Source organism: Rhinolophus ferrumequinum, chromosome 2, assembly GCF_004115265.2.
Source record: "Rhinolophus ferrumequinum isolate MPI-CBG mRhiFer1 chromosome 2, mRhiFer1_v1.p, whole genome shotgun sequence".
NCBI lineage: Eukaryota > Metazoa > Chordata > Mammalia > Chiroptera > Rhinolophidae > Rhinolophus > Rhinolophus ferrumequinum.
The window spans coordinates 69,200,196-69,220,551 of record NC_046285.1 but is presented as its reverse complement, the minus strand read 5'-3'; the positions used below and the strand labels follow the sequence as shown (position 1 = coordinate 69,220,551).

The window sequence follows — 20,356 nt, the reverse complement described above, 5'->3', positions numbered from 1 at the left end:
GTGGCATATTTTTTATTGCCTTAAATTTTAATACTTCTGTTTCTAGCTTGCTATATTGAAATGAAAATTCTGAGATATTCAGGACATGGCTCTTTATCTAAATGTGAAATATTTCATAACATCATATGTAATTTCAGTATTTGAAAAAAATGCTTTTGTTGTAAAAAATATTGGAGACTAAATGTAAAAGCATTTCTATTTATATTGGTAAAGATTTTTTCTTCAAAGCCAATAGCAAAATATTAGTATTAAATATGTTGTCTTTGATAAATATTATTATTCTGGACTATCTTGCAAAAAGTAGCTTGATTTGTGGCATTTTAATAGCTTAAAGGGAAGAACGAAAATGCAGGGAAGGAAAAAAATCAATAAAGCATTGGGCCTCTTATCCTATATTGATTCTTGTAATCCAGCAACCATTAAATACTTGAAGGATAAGCCTCTTTAAGATGGCATGTTTATATTTTGAAGATCAAATCCTTTAATTTTGCTCATGGGTTTCCCCCAAAAAACGTTTCATGCACAAGATAGAATGTAAGCTTTCAGTGGTGGTGTTTCCTATTGCAGATGTTCTTAAATTGAGCATTTTCAAAGCGCACTGTGAATGGGGTCACCCTCAAGCAATTGCTTCTTGCAGTGCTGGTGAATGAACATAGACACCTTTGAAATAGCACTACAGATTACGAAAATAAAGGTAGAACATCAAAGGAGGTCAGTAATAAAAATAGCAAAAATGCTTTAGTATTCAAATAATTTAAAAGTACAATTTTAATCTAGAATATCATTTTTACCTTTCCGCAAAATTTTGGCTTTTTAACTGGGTAGCAAGTATTAGAAATGAATGCTAGCTTGTCCAAACATATAAACTCTCTCCTTAATGAATATTATTATAATGGAAATAAAGAATTGTTATGACATTTCGCTTTTCAATTTTCTGCACTTTTTCTTCTAATGCTAAGAATTGAGACCTGACATTTTGCTAAAAAAAAAAAAAGTGTTTTTTTATCATCATTTGCAGTAATCAATTTCAAATCTATGACTAAATATTAAATGGGCAAAGATTTTATTAAATACATTTGTAATCTTCACTTTTTAAAATATACCATAAAATACCTATTTTTTCGCTTGTAGTTGCTCTAATATCAATTAATCTAATTTTTAATGTTTCATTTACTGTGTTATAATATTAATCCTTAATATTTATTGTGTCCTTAAAATATGCCAGACACTCTTCCAAGAGCTACACATATAATACCACCTTTAATCTCATAAATCATGGTATGAGCTTGGTATTATTTCAATTCCCAATTTACAGATGGATAAATTGATGGCCAGCATTGTCAATTAACTTGCCAAAAGTCTGATAGCAGGTAGGTTAGTGCAGCCAGGATGAAACATGATTCCAGAAATATGATTCCAGAATCTGTGTTCTTAATTGGCACACAAAGAAGCAAGAGAATTTTTATTAAAAAAAATATATGTCTGTATATATTTTTAATTTTTAATTATATGTAATAAATATATATACTTACTATATGTAAATAAATACAATAAAATAATAAATATAAATTAAAAATAAATATAAATAATTTATATATGTATATATAATAATATACATAACTATATATGTTATATGTAATTATATATTATATATCTATCTATTATGTATATATATTTAATTAAAATATATATGGGGATTTTTTTCTATAAGATAATACAAATACTCTCAAGTATGTGATGCAGCCATTCCTTTGTCTCATCAATGACCTTTGTACTTAGTAGTCCCCACTCTTTCCACCCCACATAATGCCAACAATATAACCCCCCCATTTTATGTGTGAAGAGCCTTTTTCAGTGTGTTCAGAAACACCATCTTATTTGATGCTAGTATAACAATCTCCCAAGGTGGATAGAAGATATTGTCTCTTCCTTTCTACAGCTAAAGAAAGGAAGACTCAGAGATGTGAAATGAACTTGAACAGGGTCATAGAGATTATTACCTGATTAAATGGCAGAGTTCAGACTGGGGCCCAGGCCTTTTGTTGCTGCTGCCTTGGTCTCTTTCACCAGAGATCTTGACAGCTCCAATTCTGAGATGAGCCATCTCCTGCCGCTGAGGCCTCCAGGTGCTGTGGGAGCAACTGCAACCAGCTTCCCCATCTGAGCCCTAGTGTGCCTCGGAGTTCACACCCCTGGGACTTAGTGACAGATCCAGGTTCAAATTTGATGTTCTCCATTTGAGTAGACCATATTTTCTGCCTTCTTCCAGACTGCCTAGCCCCCGTGAAGCTAATCCTGTCCTGCTTACTTAGGATTTCTGTTTGGATAGGACATCTATGAGACTTTCCTTTAGGAACTAACTAGATTGAATGATAAGAAACCTGGGATCTAAAATAGCTTTGGGGCCTAGGCAAAATCAGTTAACACTCTACTTTTTTTTCTTGAGGACCTATGAAATAACAAGGTTTGATAGTCACTCAGTACCATGTCTTCTAGCTCTAGCACTGTATGACTCTAGGTACCCAATCCCTTGATTCACAAGTGTTTCTATAGTGTCTACTGTAACCTTAACATGTATAGATAGTATCAGTTGAGAGAGAACACAGAATTGTGTTCATGGTAAAACAGAATCAACCCATGTGGAGTAGCACATGTAATAGAAAGAGAAGTGAAGCTGCGTTTCCCTGAGGACCAGAGATGTTTAGCCTGGAGGGGCCCATGTGAGACTGGAAACTGTCCAGAGGTCATCTCAGAGGAACACGCACTCACCCCCAGTCTAGCACCCTTGAGACTTGAGCCTTGAGGGCTTGTCCTTCACTGGCTCATTTCCCAGTCACATCCACTCAGAAAATAGGATCTTAATAGTAGCTGGTTCAATTCATTTTCTTACTTATGGAGATCAAACGTAGTAATGTCCAAGAATTAAGGTATTTCCACTGTCAGGTCTTGCTGAACAGTGTAGAAGTACCTGCAGTTCACATCCTAAAGATGACAGTTTAGGCTGAAATGCACGCTAATACTCATTTCTTTCAATGTGAAAACATTTTTACACATTATTCTAGAGGAGATTCCCTATGCTCATCCACCTTCTTTCCTCTTCTCCAAAGTGAGTTGATTATCATTAGAATTTCGAGCAAACAGCTCTATGGGATAAAATATACAAGGTATGAACGTGAGGTCCATTTTCTGTGCAACAGTGACAAGACTCATAATGGAAAAAGTTGTATTTTGTTTATGGTTTTTTTCCCTCACATATTTCCTTTTTGTTTGTTTGTTTATTTTGGTGAGAACATTTAAGTTCTACTGTCTTAGAAAATTTCAATTATACAGTATAATACAGAGAATTTCAACTCTAGTCACTATTTTATACATTAGATCCTCAGACCTTAACATCTTGTAATTAAAAGTTTTCACCTTTTTACTAACATCTCCCTATTTTCTCCAGCCCCTAGACCCTAGTAATCATTTTTCTACCTTCTGTTTCTATGAGTTTGTCTTTTATTTTTTTAAGGTTCCGTATATAAATGTTACCATGATGCATTTGTTTCTCTCTGTGTGACTTATTTCACTTAGCATAATGCCCTCTAGGTTCATCCATGTTACCACAAATGAGAAGGTTTTCTTCTTTTTGAATAATATTCATATATATATATATATATATATATATATATGTATACACACACACACATATAACATTCATATTTATATATATACATACATCTTATTTTTTTTATATCCCCCTTATTTTTTAAATTTTTTTTTCATCCGTTCATCCTCTGACAGATGTTTAGGTTGTTTCCGTATCTTGACTATTGTGAATAATGCTGTAATGAACACGAGTACAGATATCTCTTTGAGATAATGATTTTGTTTCCTTTGGGTGTATACCCAGAAGTGGAATTGCTGTATCATATGGTAGTTCAATTTTTGATTTCTTGAGGAACCTACATACTGTTTTTCATTGTGGCTGTGTACAAGGATTCCAACAGAACATAAGGGTTTCCTTTTCTTCATATCCTCACCAGTGATTATTATCTCTTACTTTTTCATAATCAACATCCTAACATATATAAAGCGATATTGTGGGTTTAATTTGCATTCGTAGTGATTAGTGATGTTGAGCACCTTTTGATGTACCTGTTGGCCATTTGTAGGTCTTCTTTGAAAAATTTCTATTCAGGTCTATTACCTTTTAAATTAGATGATGATGATGATGATGATGATGATGATGATTGGTATTAAATAGTATGTTCCTTTTATATTTTGGACATTAACCCTTTATTTGATATGTGGTTTGCAAATGTCTTCTCTCATTCAATAGGTGGCATTTTCATTTTATTGATGATTTTCTTTCATTTTAATGTAGTCCCCCTTGTTTACTTTTGTTTTTGTTGCATTTAGTGTCAAATAAAATTAAAAAAAATATCATCGCCAGGATGAATGTCAAGGAGCTCAATGTTTTCTTTTAAGAGTTTAAATGTTTTGTGTCTTACATTTAAGTCTTTAATCCATTTTGAGTTGATTTTTGATTATGGTGTAAGATTGTGCTTCAGTTTCATTCCTTTGCAAGTGGCAATCAATTTTTCCAACATCATTTATTGAAGAAATTACCATTTCCCTATTGTATATTCTTGGTTTCTAGAGTGATTTTTTTTTGCTCTGTATGTCTGTTGTTTCTTTTATATATATACATGTATATATATATATATATATATATATATATATATATATATATATATACGCACACACACACACACACACACACACACACATACCAAAACCATACCGATTTGATTACTATAGCTTTTTAATATAGTTTGAAGTCAGGAAGTTTTGTTCTCCTTTCTTTAGATTGCTTGGGCTATTTGGGGCCTTTTATGGTACTATACAAACTTTAGGATTATTTATTGTTTCTGTGGAAAATGTCATTGGCATTTTGATAGGGATTGCAGTGCATCTATGGATTGTTTTGGGTAATACGGGCATTTTAACAATATTCTTGCAATCTATGAACATGGAATATCTTTACCTTCATTTGCATCCTTTCAATTTATTTCATCAGTGTCTTGTACTTTTCAGTGTATAGATGTTTCACCTCTTTGTTTAAATTTATTCCTAAGTATTTTATTCTTTTTGATGCTATTGTATAAAAGATTGTTTACTTAATTTCTCTTTCTGATATTTCATTGTCAATATATAGAAACACAACTGATTTTTGTATATTGATTTTGCACTCTGCAACTTTACTGAAATCATTTATTAGTTCTATCAGTTTTTTAGTGGGGGTCTTTAAGATTTTGTATATAATGTTATTGCATCTTTAAATAAAACCAGTTTTACTTCTTTTCTGATGGGAATTCACTTTTTTTCTTTCTCTTGCCTAATTTCTCTGGATAAGAGAAATGTTAAGTAGAAGTGGTGATAGTGGACATTCTTGTCTTGTTCCTGATATTAGAGGAAAAGCTTTTAGCATTTCACTATTGAGTATAATGTTAGCTGTGGCCTCCATTCCTGCTAAACAAGTTTGTTGAGAGTTTTATCATGAAAAAATGTTGCATTTTGTAAAAAAAAAAAAAAGCATTTTGTAAAAATGCTTTTTCTGTGTCTATTCAGGTGACCATATAATTTTTATCCTTCATTTTGTTAATGTGATGTGTCATACTTATTGATATGTGGATGTTCAACCACTCTTGTATCTTTAGAAAAAATTTCATTTTATCATGGTGTATGATTCTTTTAATGTATTGCTGAATTTGGTTTGCTAATATTTTACTGAGGAATTTTACATCTATATTTATCAGGGATATTGGCCTGTAATTTTCTTTTACTTTTGTGTGCTTGTCTGGCTTTGGTATCACGGTAATGCTGGCCTTGTAAAATGAATTTGGAAGTACCCTCTCCTCTTCCATTTTTTGGAAGAGTTTGAGAATAATTAGTATTATTTCTTTTTAAATTTTGGTAGAATTCAGAAAAAGATGTATTTTAGAAAGCAGTGGAATGAAGAGATAAAACCTGTAAAGAATAAGGAGAATCTTATGGTTCAGTCTGGGGCATTTACTTTAAAATAAGGAATAAGGAGATTGTTTATAATTTTTGAACATAGTGAAACAATAAAAGTGATGTTTAATGAACAGTAATCTGGTCTTCATTAAAAATAATTTAAAGGCCTTGTTTTCATTTTGAATAAAAATATATATTTTTTTTACTCATGAACTTCGAAAACATCAAGATGAGTACTAACCTATAGTTTTCATCAGTCTTGTTATAGCTATTTTAAAACTCACAGTGCAAGATGGCTGTATATGCTTTTGAGTATCTACTTCCTTGGAGGGCTGGCAGTTTTAGTCTTAAAGGGAGTTGAATGTGTGTGCAGTTTAGCTGGTGATAATTTGATGTTTACATCTTTTTCTCTTTGGGTTTTATCACCATTATTATCTAAAAATTCAAAAATCTGTGGTATACAAAATGGCCTGGTAGACGGTCTAAAGTCTGGATGACAGTGGAAGCAACCATGAGGCTCCTGCAATGATTTAGGCATTTAGTAATGGTGGCCACAGACTATAATTATAGGCTAATAAAAATGCAAGGGAGTGATAGGAACGCATTTTTTTGATGAAATCTGGCTAAGACCAGAGGGAAGAAGAGGAAATGGTTAAAGATTATTCTGAGATTTAGAGTTTGGAAACAGAGGGAGAGGTTATACCTCTGAAAGCAAAATTTGTGTTGAGAAGTAAAACTGGATTTTAGATGGATATGATGGGTATCCTTGCTGTACTGAGATGGGGGTGAGATAGCCAAGCAGAAATGGCTTGCATAATATTTATCTTTGTACGAAAATAAGAATAAGTAGGATATGTTAGTTCTCAGTATGTTACTTCTTAGGCAGAGTAAATTTAACTTTAAATACAAATTTAATAGATAACTTTTTAAATATTTATAAAAGTTCAGATGTGCTGAAGTGTTAGATTTTACTTTGTGGTGATATTAATTTTATTTGCAAACAGAAACAGAATAAGACATTATAGACTCCTTTTCCATCATTTAATTTCTTCTAATAAGCTATTCTCATCTGAAGATCACACAATGCAGACCTCTGTTTAAAATATCCTCAGCCATATTTATTAGAATAACTTTGCCTCTTTCTGGTTTCCTGTTTAAACTCAGGTAGGGTAGAGTTTCCAATATGTGGTTAAACTCTTTAAATGGCTTCTTATTGCTTTTAGGATTGAGACAGAAATCTTCAGGCTAGATGAGCTGTAGGCTCTGATTGATGCCTGTCTAGCTCTCCATAGGCACTTTTCACTACTCTCTGTTCTACTCCTTGTATACCAGCCACACTCACTTCTAGGCCCTCTCTCATTTTAGGACCTTTTCACATGCTATTTTTTTCTGGCTGGAATCTTCTTCTCTTTACTGACCCATCCTCAGTCTCTTTGCCTGATTAGTATTGACAGTTCATCAGTCTTCAGGCCACATTGCACTTATTCAATGAAGACTTCCTAAGCTCAGTTAGGTCCCCTTGTATAACTTCTTACAACACCAAGACTTTTCTTCTTAAAACAATTTGTAAGTATAGGTTTATGTACGTGGTTATTTATTCAATGTCTCTTTCTCTGACATATTTAATTTGCGTGACGGTAAGGGTCTTGCCTGTTTCGTTCACCATGTGTCCTGACTACCTTGCATAATATATATCTGTTGGATGGATAACTGAATACTGCAGCCATGCCAAGGAGGTTGGACTATTGATGTCATCCCAGTCTTCAAGCCTTGCTGAGGTATCTCTGAGCATCTGGTGGCGCTTGTGTCCTCACAATACTGCACATACATCTCTAGGTAATGGGTGAAAGCAGTGGTGAGTATATCTTCACAAAGTACTAAGCGTTATATAGTACACAGCCACATTGCCCTAGATGAGAAAGGAACATTATTCTGGCTTTCTTTGTGCTATAAAAATACTACATCAGCGTTAAATTCATTTGCATTAAAAAAAATCAAACAAATATAGTGTTAAAAAAGTAGGAAGATTGTGCAAATTTGGTGATGTTCAGATTAGGGTTAGCCTATTTTACTTACTTTTTATCTACCTTGATTTTTTTCTCCAGATCCTATCACTTTTTTTCAAGATAGGATTGCTTTTGACTTCAAAGTTTTATTAATCAAGGTAATTTTATGAAGACAAAAACTTATCTTTTCTGTAAGTATAAATGAGCTCATCTCAATTTACTTAGCCTGAAAAGATTTCTCTCTCTTTCCCTATTTTAGCATTAGGTTCTCTTTTTCTCAAAAACCATGTTTTAAGCTGTGCCCTGCAGAATCATCAAAGAGCATATGTTTTGTGTTCATGTAGGTAATTTCTTCTAACACAAAGATACACATAGAGCATGCTTGCTGCTTTCACACTCTTGGAAGCTGGTTTCTTCATAGAATATATACATATGAACAACTAGCCTAAACATGCAACTCACCTAACAAAGTACTCAAACATCATGAATGACATAGAAGTGCCACCAAAATTTGCACTGATAGGGATTCTTTTGAAAACTGTTAATTGTTCCCAAGTTTACTTTTCAATATCTCCTCACAAGTCTTTGCACTATATCTTTATTCTATCACAATGCAGATTTATGACATTAGTCAAAAATGTTATCTTTTTAATTTAAAAAAATCATGAAAGAAAATTATTTTTAGATTTGTTGTCTTTATATCTGTTCATATAACCCATAGTTAAAAACTGTGATTACTTTTAGTGACATAAATATAGTAATAGCAAAATAATAAGTATTTTTCTAAATCAGTTACCTTCTTTTATTTCTGTATTCTCAAGAGGTATGGACTGCAATGATATGAAATTGACTAAATTTCAATGGGGAAAATTCAGTAGTTTTGCAATGACAGTAACTGCTGTGACATCTAATTTCTTAAAGTCATTGTATTTTAAAGTTTGTCAATTTGGGAAAAATATGGTAAAATACTGTCATTTTTAATAAAAATATATTGAATTCTGGCATTATCCTCCATATGGAGCATAGTTAGGTTTTATACCTCCTTGCTCCTACTTTTATAAACTAAATTTTTCCTTAAGAGTATCCATGAAAAGATTTAACCTGCTTTCAATTGTTCCAGAACAACAATGGCAACATTCTTAAATTCTCCCATTCTGTGGCAATGGCCTCAGGACTTCTTTAGAGTCGGTGTAACTCAAAGGCTGCTGGGTAAAGAAGGTGGGGAAAGAGGAGAGCAAGGTCATTAACCAGGGCTCTCCATCTATCAAGACGGGACTCGCTGGATCCTAGAGTTCTGAATAATCCTAAAAATTTCAAAGACTTGTTCTCTTGAGAAGGATACATTTCTCATGGCCAGCTTTCTAAGTCAGGAGCTAATAATATCCTCAACCTACTTGCCTTTTGCAGATATGTGTGACACAAAGTACAGATAATTTCTGCTGAATTGAACCCATAATGAAGGAATTTATAATCAGTTCTAATGTATTTGAGACAAAATATATTAGCCCTTCATCAAAGGGAATGATAAAAAGCAGCATTAATATGGGCGGATAGTAATTATTTCAGAGCTCATAATTATTCTCCAGTTAACTACAGAGAAATGCTGATTTTTTATTCCTTTTTTAAAAAATAAAAGGCACCTGGTCAGATTCTGAAATGTAAGAATGTCCTTTGTAAAGGCTGATGCTTTGAATCATGCTTATGTTAATGGCAAAAGAACTACTTTGGATTTAAATGAGTTCAAAGTTCAGGGTTTGAACTCAGTTAGGAGTTGCCTTTACCTTTCCTGGTCCTGTTGTTTCACCACTGAATCTATTTATTGCCTACAGGAGATATAAAATATAGTAATTACTCTCACTCTCTTTCAAAATGACATGAGGTCTACTTTCCTATTAACTCTAATGAGAGTTATGTGTGCATTCCTCAAGGAGCACAGACCCTACAGAGTTTCAAGGTAGAATAAATCACTTCCACACAGGTTTCAGAGAATTCACTTGTTTTATATTGTGGTGCTTTAAGATACCCACTGAAACTGCTAGTATTGAAAATGCACTATTTGTAGTTTAAATGAGACATAAGCTGGAGTTGCAATATTGTTAATGATTGTTATGTATGTTGAAGGATAAATGTTTTACCCTTTGGAAAAATCATGTTGGCCAACTTGTAGGAATGCAAGGCCTCTAAAATGTGGTTGCCTAATACGTGTATTCATATGTGAATTAATGACGATTATGTCTTACAATATTTTCCTTCTATCTAATTAAAAAATTTTTAACATCGGTAATTACATCAATTGTAACAATTTAGATTAAAGGAAAAATGAGCCAGAGTTGCTGATATCCTAGAAAGAAGGGAGTTCAAGGTAATAGGATGTTTTCTTTCCAGCCTGGGAATAAGGAATCTTGAGGTCACCTAGGGATCTATTTCTGTAACCCACTAGCATATGTTTACTCTGTTGACGCTTCCTAAAGAAACCAATGTTGAGTTTCTCAATTTGCAGCCATGGACCCTCTCAGATATTTATTCTTTAGGTGTAGGAGATAAAGGAAATCCGCTTTCTTTCTTTTTTAAATAAGTTTTGCCAAAAACTGTAATCAGCCCTCTTCTTACCAGGGATACTTTAAAAATGAAATGTGTAAAAATTATTGATATTAAGAAAAGCCAGTTATGCTGAAATCACAAATATTACTGGAACTCATACTGTGGAAACAATTTAATATCATCTAAAAATAAGGTTTTATTTAGTATTCAGTAAGTGAAATTCTGTAGTTGGGAGAACTCATTTTAATTGTTCTGTAGGATAATGATGTCCCCATCTATTTATGATGCCGAAGCAATGTCTGTATCGGTTTTTAACTCTTCAGATTTACTGCAGTGAAAGATGTCCATGCAATGGATGTAGGTAATTATTCCCCCCCATAAGTTAAAAGGCATGCAGCTTCCTGAGTAGGGAAGGTGATGATAAATATGTAACAAAATCTGGTTCAGCCATTGCATCCATGGAAAAATTCTCATTGTATATAGAGTATCATTTCCATGGCTTCTCTGCTTATGTAGAGTGGGGGTCAAATAGCAACTGAGAACTATCTCCCACATTCACATAAATGGGAGACCATGTTTTAATAAAAATTCTCTTACTGTCACATCTCACGTAGCCCAAGAGCTAGCAATTCTGCATATGTGCAAAGTATGTAAAACTACTGGCTCATGGGTGTAGAACTTGAAGGCTTTCCCAAATAATTCATGTAAATTGCCTTGAGTACCTTAGGAGGGGAAAGAAAGACATCTTAATTGTCTAAGAGAGATGCCTTGTAAAGCCTGACACAAAATGAAGAGAGTGACTTAAGGTAATTGAGGTAGGTTACAAGTGTCTCCAAATATTAGTGAACTGATGATGCAGCAAAAAATTTTGAGCTCACATTAGTGGTTTCTTAATATAGCCAAGAATTAAGCAAACTAAGTAGTTTAACTGAAATTTGAAAGTAGATGGTGGTTTGGCAGCAACAAATAATTACCACCGTGCTTGATCTGTGTTGTTCACAGTAAATAAAACCGTAACTTCTATATAGAGTTCTTGAAAATAGAAATGCAAGAAAATACATTTGTTGAAGTCTGTTTCTTTACTGCTTTAGGTAATTACAGAAAAATAAAAAGCATACAAATATAATTTTTAAGTTTGATATTTTGCATGCTTTACAATTGGAAAACTTCAAATAGAGTTCTGATACCAGCAATTTTTATATTTAAATTAAAAACATTTCTATTTTTCAGAAATATAGCAACATTGTTGCATGAACATCAAATAATACTGTGGGTTCTTTTGCATTCAAACAGGGTCATATTAAAGAAATGTAGACTTCTGTGAACTTGGAACTGAGTGCCAATTAACATAAACTATTGCTTTCATCTAGGTTTTCTCTTAATGGAATGATTACTAGCAGCAGTGACTATAAAAGTATATCACTTAAATTATTGTGTACAGCTCGTCTGTCTGTGTTTGAAATGACCTTGAAACCATGATTAACAACTGAGTAGTCAACAGGTCTCTTTAATTACATCATCAGTTTCTCCATTTCCAATCTTTTGATCTTTGCTAGTTACTACTACTTTTCAAGCTGAAAAATAGTCTCTCTGAGCTGATGATGCATAATTGTATTATTATATCTAATCTTTTACCTTCTGTTTTCTGGGAGGGTGCTTTTCATTCTTTGAGGGTTGTGATATTAGGTATAGTTGTGAATTATAAACATAATGCATGGTAATCGCTGAGTAGACTTAGAAATCTTTCTCAAAAATGTTTAAGAACCCTTCCCTATGAAGTGCACTTAGAATTAATGCCTGCTTCTTTGCTATTTATATTATTGAAATCAACACATGACTTTCAGTCTTTCTTTTCTTCTCCTTTTTCTGTGACTTATTTTATGCATGACAAAATTCTCTTGCTTACTGCTCTGTGGTTGGCTGTCTTTTAACTTGAGAGTCCTGTGTTTGTAATGATTGCTTTTTGCATGAGGATTATGAAATGTCATACAAATTAAGTGGCTGTGGAAACAAAAAGTAATGTGGGGCTTCACTTGCTTTTTTTGTGCTGAATATGTCAAGTATGTGACACTTAAAATTACTTTCATATGGCCTTTGACTTCCCCTTTGGTGCGCTCCTTTATTCTAGAAAATTAGTATTGTTAAGTACAGTAAAACATTTATTAAACATTTACAGTGTTTTAATATGATTATTATCCTAAGACATGATCCTATTATAAATAACTGTATTGGGCATGAAATTGCACCAGGGCATAATTCCATTATATTCCTAAATTGATTATGAAATATAAGCCCTGACTCTGTAACTACCTTAACAGCTAAAGGATGACTTCCATTGACAGTACCTTTGCTCTACCTGGTGATGAGATTATCTGTTCCTACATTTGTGCCATTTGCAAATGTCTTAAATCCACAGCTAGTGTTTAATCGAAACACATGGGGAAATATTTGTGTAATGACAAGTAATTTTAAAAAGTCACAGTTTTGAATAATGTATGATATAAATATGTGTAAAACCCAAGTGTTGATGCTCTTACAAAAAACCAAAAGAAAATGAAAAAAAAGTTCACCCTAAAAATGTTCATATCTCTGTTTTCCCTAATGTTATTATATTGTCCCAAGTTAAAGACTGTTAGCCTGCATTTTTTTATTGTTGTCACCAGCTTTAATTAGAAAAGACACTGAATAAATTAAATTCTTTCTGCTAATAAAATTGTTCACTTTTTTGTATGCAATGTGTATTTAAAAAAATATTTTTTTTTGCTTATAACTTGAGTTTCAAATCATAATGTATTTTTTTATGATGGATATATTCACAAATCAAATCTTCTATGAGATATTTTGGGGAAAGGGATTTTTTTCTTAAATAAAATAGATAATCAACTTTGACTTAAACACTTCCCCACTCTTTTTGGAAATACCCTTGAGAATTTTAGTATTTACATTTATTTTTTCCCCCTCAGTCTTGTTTATTCTTGAATTGTCTTTTTTTTTTCCCCCTCCATTTCTCCGTTCTCAATCCTAGGTCCCCTTACAAAGAAACAGACAGATGATTTAGGTGATAATGACGGTGCTGAAGATGAAGGTATTTTTTCCACCAAATCTATTTGCATGACAAGGACCTCAATCACTTTTTCCACCCCTTTCTATTTTTTCACTTCTCGTCTTTTTTTGAAGAGTTGTTTTTAATTCCCGTTTTTGATGTGTTTTGTCTTCTTGCTTGTTGTTACATATAAATATACATTTTTAATTTTTTTAAATGAATGTTAAGTTTTGCATTTTGATACCACCCATTAAAATCTTTTAAAAAGAGGGGCATTTTTTTGTTTTTGTTTTCTTGAACTGACTTTTGATATGTTTCATCCCATGTTTTGACTGAAATTTGTCCATATTCTTTGAACTAACAATCTCTCCCCTCTAGTCTCTCTGTACCCATTTTGCATGTTTTCTAATATAAGTAAATATCTTACCCAATATCAAAATGTGTTTCATTTTTATATTTGTTATTTGTTTAAAAAGAACCCCCCACCCAATAAAGTGAAGGACAAAATTAAAAGCTGATACAAAGTGTTTCTTGAGCAATATAGTTTAGATTTCAAAAATACTGTTCTCTATTGACGGGGCATAAATAATTGATGTTTTATAGGTAAGAAAAGCATTATACCTATTTAGATAACTGTAGTAAACATTGTACAACAACTTAAGTACTCTGGATTCATAATAGTGAGTATTTTTGGTAAAATTTATAGGGTTTTGGTTTTTTTAATTTCAAAGGCACATAATTTCTAGACTGGCAAATAAAAAATATTCTGTTTTTCAAAGTATTGCCAACTATAAACAATAAAATATTTCCTGCTTCATTAATACCAAAACTTTTTTTTCTCTTTCTAACTTTCTTATGACATATAATTCTGATTTACTTTGTAAATCTAAGTGCACATTACATGGATTTGACATTTCTCATTCTTTTACCTAGTGTGAAGTGGAGTGTGTAGGAAGGTCCACTGATTCTTTCAGTTCATCTTGGTTCCAATTACAACTTCCTTTTTTTTCTAAATGCCACCCTAGCTATGATTCTTGCAGAGGTAATTAATGAAATCCCATGTTTAAAAGTAATTTCCAGAAACCTAGAGATTAAATCTCATAAAGATGTTAATAATACAGTAAGAAAGGTTTTCCAAAATAAAATAATCCACCAGCAGGCTAGCAGAAGAGCTAGTTCCATTAATTACAATTAGGTATGATTGAATCCTTAGTAAATGGTTTGAATTGTTTTCATTAGATATATATTTAATAAACTATTTCACAGTAGAAAAGTAAATGATAGAAGTGAAGTATTGAAAGCATAAAAATTACATTGGGTGTTCATATTTTTATAATATTTAAATTAAAAATTATTTTATGAAATTTATGACATTTGATTAAAATGATCCCAACAGTAGGTTAAAGATTAAACACCAGGCAATCATACATTTTTGAAATAAATCATTATAGCTACCAAGGGTTATATTTTGAATGCTAAATAGCTAGAAATAAACATTATCAAAATCATATTAAAATGATTTTTTTTAATGCTGTTGGGAATTTGAACTATTCAAACACTCAGGAAATTTATAGATTTTGAGGACATGGTTACTGTTTCCAGTGCTCTAAAGAACACTGCTTCCCTCTGAGGACTTTTGGACTTGTTGAACTTTCTAAAAATCCTTAACTCCTAGATATTTGTTATCTAAATAATACCTAAGTATAAATGACTTTTTATTGGGTTGCTTTGTAAACTCTAAAATTTCCCAGAGTACTCACAAGGCTAGTATAATACCTCATGTTTCTGTAAAAAAAAAAAAAATACTTTGATTGCTGGTTTAATGTACTTCTTTTATTCTTTTAGTTAAAAAAAAGCATCAAATCAGACATTTACATGTTCACAAAAGATACAGCTGAGCAACTGTAGTTGAGCTAAGCCCTGTCAATGAGTCTATTTTATAGGCCCTTTTTGAAGCACATGTAACATTTTTAAATAGTCATTAAAAATATCTTAAACCCTATTTAAATTGACAGGTACTATTCAGGTTAAGCACTAAACCAGTCAGCCACAGCAGTTTTCAAATCAATAAATGTTTTTGAATGCTCAGAAATATAGAATGTCAAAGTAGTCTATTCAAGTTCAGCCCATTTCTCTGTGTTGCTATTGTTTTAGATAATTGTTTAGAAGTCAAGAAAGATAAATTCAAATATCCTCCAGGATAAAAACCTTTGTAGAAAAGTCTGAGCATCTTCTATTTAATTCCTTTTACAATTATTTTGTAGACGTGAGTGGTAACGCAAAAGCAAGACCAATTTTCACCTTTAAATTTTTCCAAATTTTGAATCAATATCACTGAACATAGAGCAACAAACATAAATTATTTGATAAACTACTTCTTTTACATTGGTCGGAAGTCTAGTTATATGGTAATTTATATGAAATTCTCCATTATTTCCTGATAACCCTACTCCTTTTACCTGATGTCCAGGTCCTTGCCTCAGCCGCTGCATTGAGGCTACCTGAGACATTGAGTGGGTGTGCCCCTCACTCACTTAAACTAACCCAAGGCCTCTTAGTGGAGTATACTAATATTTCACTTCTAATTCTCCTGTGTGTCTTTGCTATTATTATTTTGCCACCTTTAGGTCAAACACAATTGTATCACTTTTCTTTTGTGTTTTATAATAACCAAAAGAACTTCATATTTTACAGGTTATTTCCACAGTTTCAAGCAAGACTAATCTGAAGTGATAAAAAATGGGTCAAAGCAACACCCTATATTCCTATGATATATTTTGGGAATTTTAGATATATTTTAAAGTTTTTTAATTGTGTTAAGAGTATCTTAATGTTTCAGTATTCAAATGCAACTTTATAGATGCAAATCTACATATAGCTTGTAGATTTTTGAGTATTTTTAAAACTAAAAATTGTATCTTTGATCAAGTACAGTTCAGTCAGCACAAATTCAGCCAACGGACTTCTATACCATTTTTGCTGGTTTGAAATAACTGAGGGTCATAAAATGAGTAGGGGGCATAAAAATATTTTGAAATATCTCTAAATGTGTATGTCAGAGAAAAATTTAATTGAGGCAATACCCCACAATTTAAAACTGTTAAATATCAAAAACTCTAAAACATGGGCAATTAAAAACTCTGTGACTCCATGAAGAAGACAAAAACTAGTACACAGTTAAGAGATGTGTGACAAGTAATTATTCACTAGGACCATTAAAAGAATTGTGAATCTAAATGTTGGTTATCAGGCATAAATCCATCCCCATTAACTGCTCTAGATCTCTTGATACTTGATACATTGGCTTAACATTTTTATTAATCCAAAAGTTAAAATAGTTACAAAATTTAAAATCAAGGTGTTACTTAAATTCCAAGTTTATTTTTTGAATGTGAAAAAATTACTTTCTTACCATCAAAAATTTAGAACAAAAATAATGAATGGTTAGTCTTTCCCACTTAACATCTCACTTTTTTCAGTGACGTAAATACTTCGCAAAGCTTTAAAAAATTGGCAAATCACATAAAATACAAACATGCTTTATGAACATAGGTGATTTTACTGAACCTGAACTAGTGATTTCTTCTCTGACTATGTTCATTTGATTTTACTAAAGTTGGTAGCAGCTGTTTAGGCAAAGACAATAACTTAGGTGAAATCCTCCTTATTTATAGGGAAAAATATGAAACAAGATGTAGAAGGACACACTGACTCTAATAAATTATAAATTTCTAAAGTACTTGTAATATAGTTACACTAAAACATAATGGTTCCCCACAGTTTTATTATCAAAATGATGGCATTAGCACATAGTATTGAATAGTAGGCTATCTGATATGTATGTCAGTTTAATTTATAAAGGTTGTGGGTTTCTTCAAAATTAAAAGTACATATAAATATAATTTAAGCTATTTATTACTACAAGCAAGAACACCCATACTATGGAGAATAATTAAGTCTAAGGTAAACCTCTGTGATAAAACACTATCAAAATAAATCTAAGATTGACTACTCTGATAAAACATTACCAAAGAATTTGAATTGTTCTGTAATAGAAATACAGCATTTTCCCAAATTTTGTTGGCAATATGAAGGATTGTTATGTACAAGAATTTTACCGACATTAATAATTAATTAATACCTTGTACAGCATTAACTTCAGAGTTACTTCAAGCAAAAATAAATATTTTTCAGAACACGGCATTGGGAGTTTATAGAACTTTCAGGAAAACAGTTGTTCAACGTATTAAGTTCTTAAGCAAGGCTGAAATCTTTGCGAAGTTTGCAAAGACAAACTGAAAATTAGAATCAGCTCAAAATATCAGTAATCTTTTCAAGTCTAATTAAAAATATAAATAAAGAGATAGCACTCAAAATAGCTCCTAGACTCTATTGTCCTATTTTCAGTGTTTCCTGACAATGGCCACTCCATTCTGTTATTAGGTATAAAATGTGGCAGGTCTTCTCAATGTGTGCCTGTATTGTTTTCCAGGTGAACAGAATGGTTCTACCAAGATTTCATTACTGTTCACAGTTGGTGCTTTGTAATTCTATGTAATTTTAATTAAAGAAGAATTCTGAAACGGCCACCCTCTGTGCTACCTCCAAGCATACAATTAGCAGAGTACAGTGTCTGCTGTGAACAGTCAGTTAATGATTTCAGTTTAATAATTTATTATTGCTTCTTCAATGCCAGCCATAGTTGGAAAATAAGCTAAAAGCATATGTAGCAAATAGGCATTTAAAGGGGATAGCTTAAATTTTTTCAAAAGTATTATTTTCTGTGTAAACCGAATATGTCCACAAACTCCCAAAATCTTTACAAATGAGTGAATACCAATTTCCCTCCCAAGACTTTGAAAAAATACATTTAAGTTTTCCTCCTAACTATATCTGTGTTTGGTGGATTATTTCTATGTTAAAGTACCCTCCTTTCACCACCTGAAAATAAGCCATTCTTCTCAAGTACACTCTTGATGGGGGAAGGGGAATATGTTAAGTTTATATACTAGTTTAAATAATAATAAAAAAAAAATTTAAAGTCTCTGAATTCTGCAGTGAGCTAGTTCCTCAACTTGAAACCTGGACAAACATGTTGAGGTGAAATTGCTGATCCTAAATTGAGTTTTCATTTAAAGAAATAACTTTATTATTAAAGTAGAAACATTGAGGCATTTATATTTTTCAAATATCTTTTATTACTGGAAATGTAAAGTAGCCTCTAAATAATCACCAGTTTTTTTCAGAGTTTGTATCATATTAGTCTTTTCAGAGAGCTGAAATCTCAATCATAAATACATAGGAGATTTAAGCTTGATAAAAAATAATGTCAAAAGCAAAGGGAAAAAGAATATACTTTTAAATGGCACATATTGGAATTTTAAAAAAAGATAATGTACTTTATTTTGTTTCAATCGTAATTTTGTAGATGTCATTTTGTTTCAATTGTAGATAGAAGAGATCATGGGCTATTATGTAATAGTAATGTTTTATGTATGTATGTATTCATAATCATACACACACATACACACACACACACACAGAGGTTGCCACAAAAATACACATTTTAAGAAAGGAAAAAAACTATATTAAAATTGTAATAATATATACCGATAACAAAAGACGAATACAAGGCATGTTTGACTTCTGCAATTACAAGAGGTGCTCCAAGTGGTTACCATCAGTGTAATTTTAATACAGTTTTTTCTTTTCTTAAAATGTGTATACATTTTTGTAGCATCCTGTGTGTGTGTATATATATATATATATATATATACCCATATATATATACATATATATGGGTATATATGTATATATATGATAGTTAAAACCATGTTTGCCAATATACAGTTTAGCATTTTCTACACAAATTACTCTATTTTTAATATTAATTAAATTATCTCATGTTTCCTTTTTTATATTTCTAGATCCTTGTTGAAAACTACGTAATTGAGGAAAGTATCCTAGAAAAATAAATACATTTGATTAAAGTTCAGAGCTGTAGAGATCACTTCAACATATCCCTAGATTTTGGCCCCTTACACTTGGACTTAGCTATCCTGTCTCATGTCTAACATGGCAAAATCATAGACCCAAAGTAGGGCTAAGAAGAGTACAATAGTTACACAAAGAGGTAAAAAATATAATTGAGTTTGTTTGTTTATTTTTCCAAAAGTGTAAGTGTAGTTGGATTGAACAAATAATCTGGACTTAACTAAAACATACTATTTAAATGACAGTCTCTTAAATGCAACAACAAAAGCACAGATGTGTGTGACTTTACTACTTAAACATTCACCTGACAGTACCTGAGTAGTGAAATGAAACTTGCAACACGTATAACAGAGTGTAGTAATTATATTAACAAACGGGAGCATAAATTATTCAATGTAATTATGATACACTGAATACAAATCTTTACAATAAATAAGAAATGGAAAAACAGAGTGTTTTATTCCAAATAGCAGTGATACCTTTGTCCTTAGTTTATGGTTCATAATTTCCATATGAGGTCTATAACATTAAAAAAAAATAGTTCTAAGAATCATTATTATTCTATTATTTCTTTTGGTTATACTTTTATGTCAGGAATTAATCCAAAAGCACTATAATTCATACCTGCTTTGAATTCGTCCAAGTTTTATAATTCAGTTTATACTTTTAAACAATATTTGGGATAGAAAATAATGGATATGTATTGCTTTTTTTTTTTAACAGCTTTCAATATGAGTTGCTTAAGAAACACTTTAACAAAAACAATTTAAAG

The 20,356-nt window shown here is 31.7% G+C and overlaps 1 protein-coding gene across 6 annotated transcripts in view; it reads left to right on the top strand.

The window, feature by feature from the left end:
* Positions 1-20,356, top strand: part of NLGN1 (neuroligin 1) — a 775,355-nt gene that overhangs the window by 330,788 nt on the left and 424,211 nt on the right. For 4 of the 6 annotated variants that reach the window (XM_033135098.1, XM_033135108.1, XM_033135118.1 and 1 more), the window contains exon 3: positions 13,573-13,632. The exons of the other annotated variants lie outside the window; for them this stretch is intronic. In XM_033135098.1, the coding sequence (XP_032990989.1) occupies positions 13,573-13,632 (60 nt within the window). The remainder of the gene's footprint in view (positions 1-13,572; positions 13,633-20,356) is intronic. 6 annotated transcript variants of the gene reach the window in all.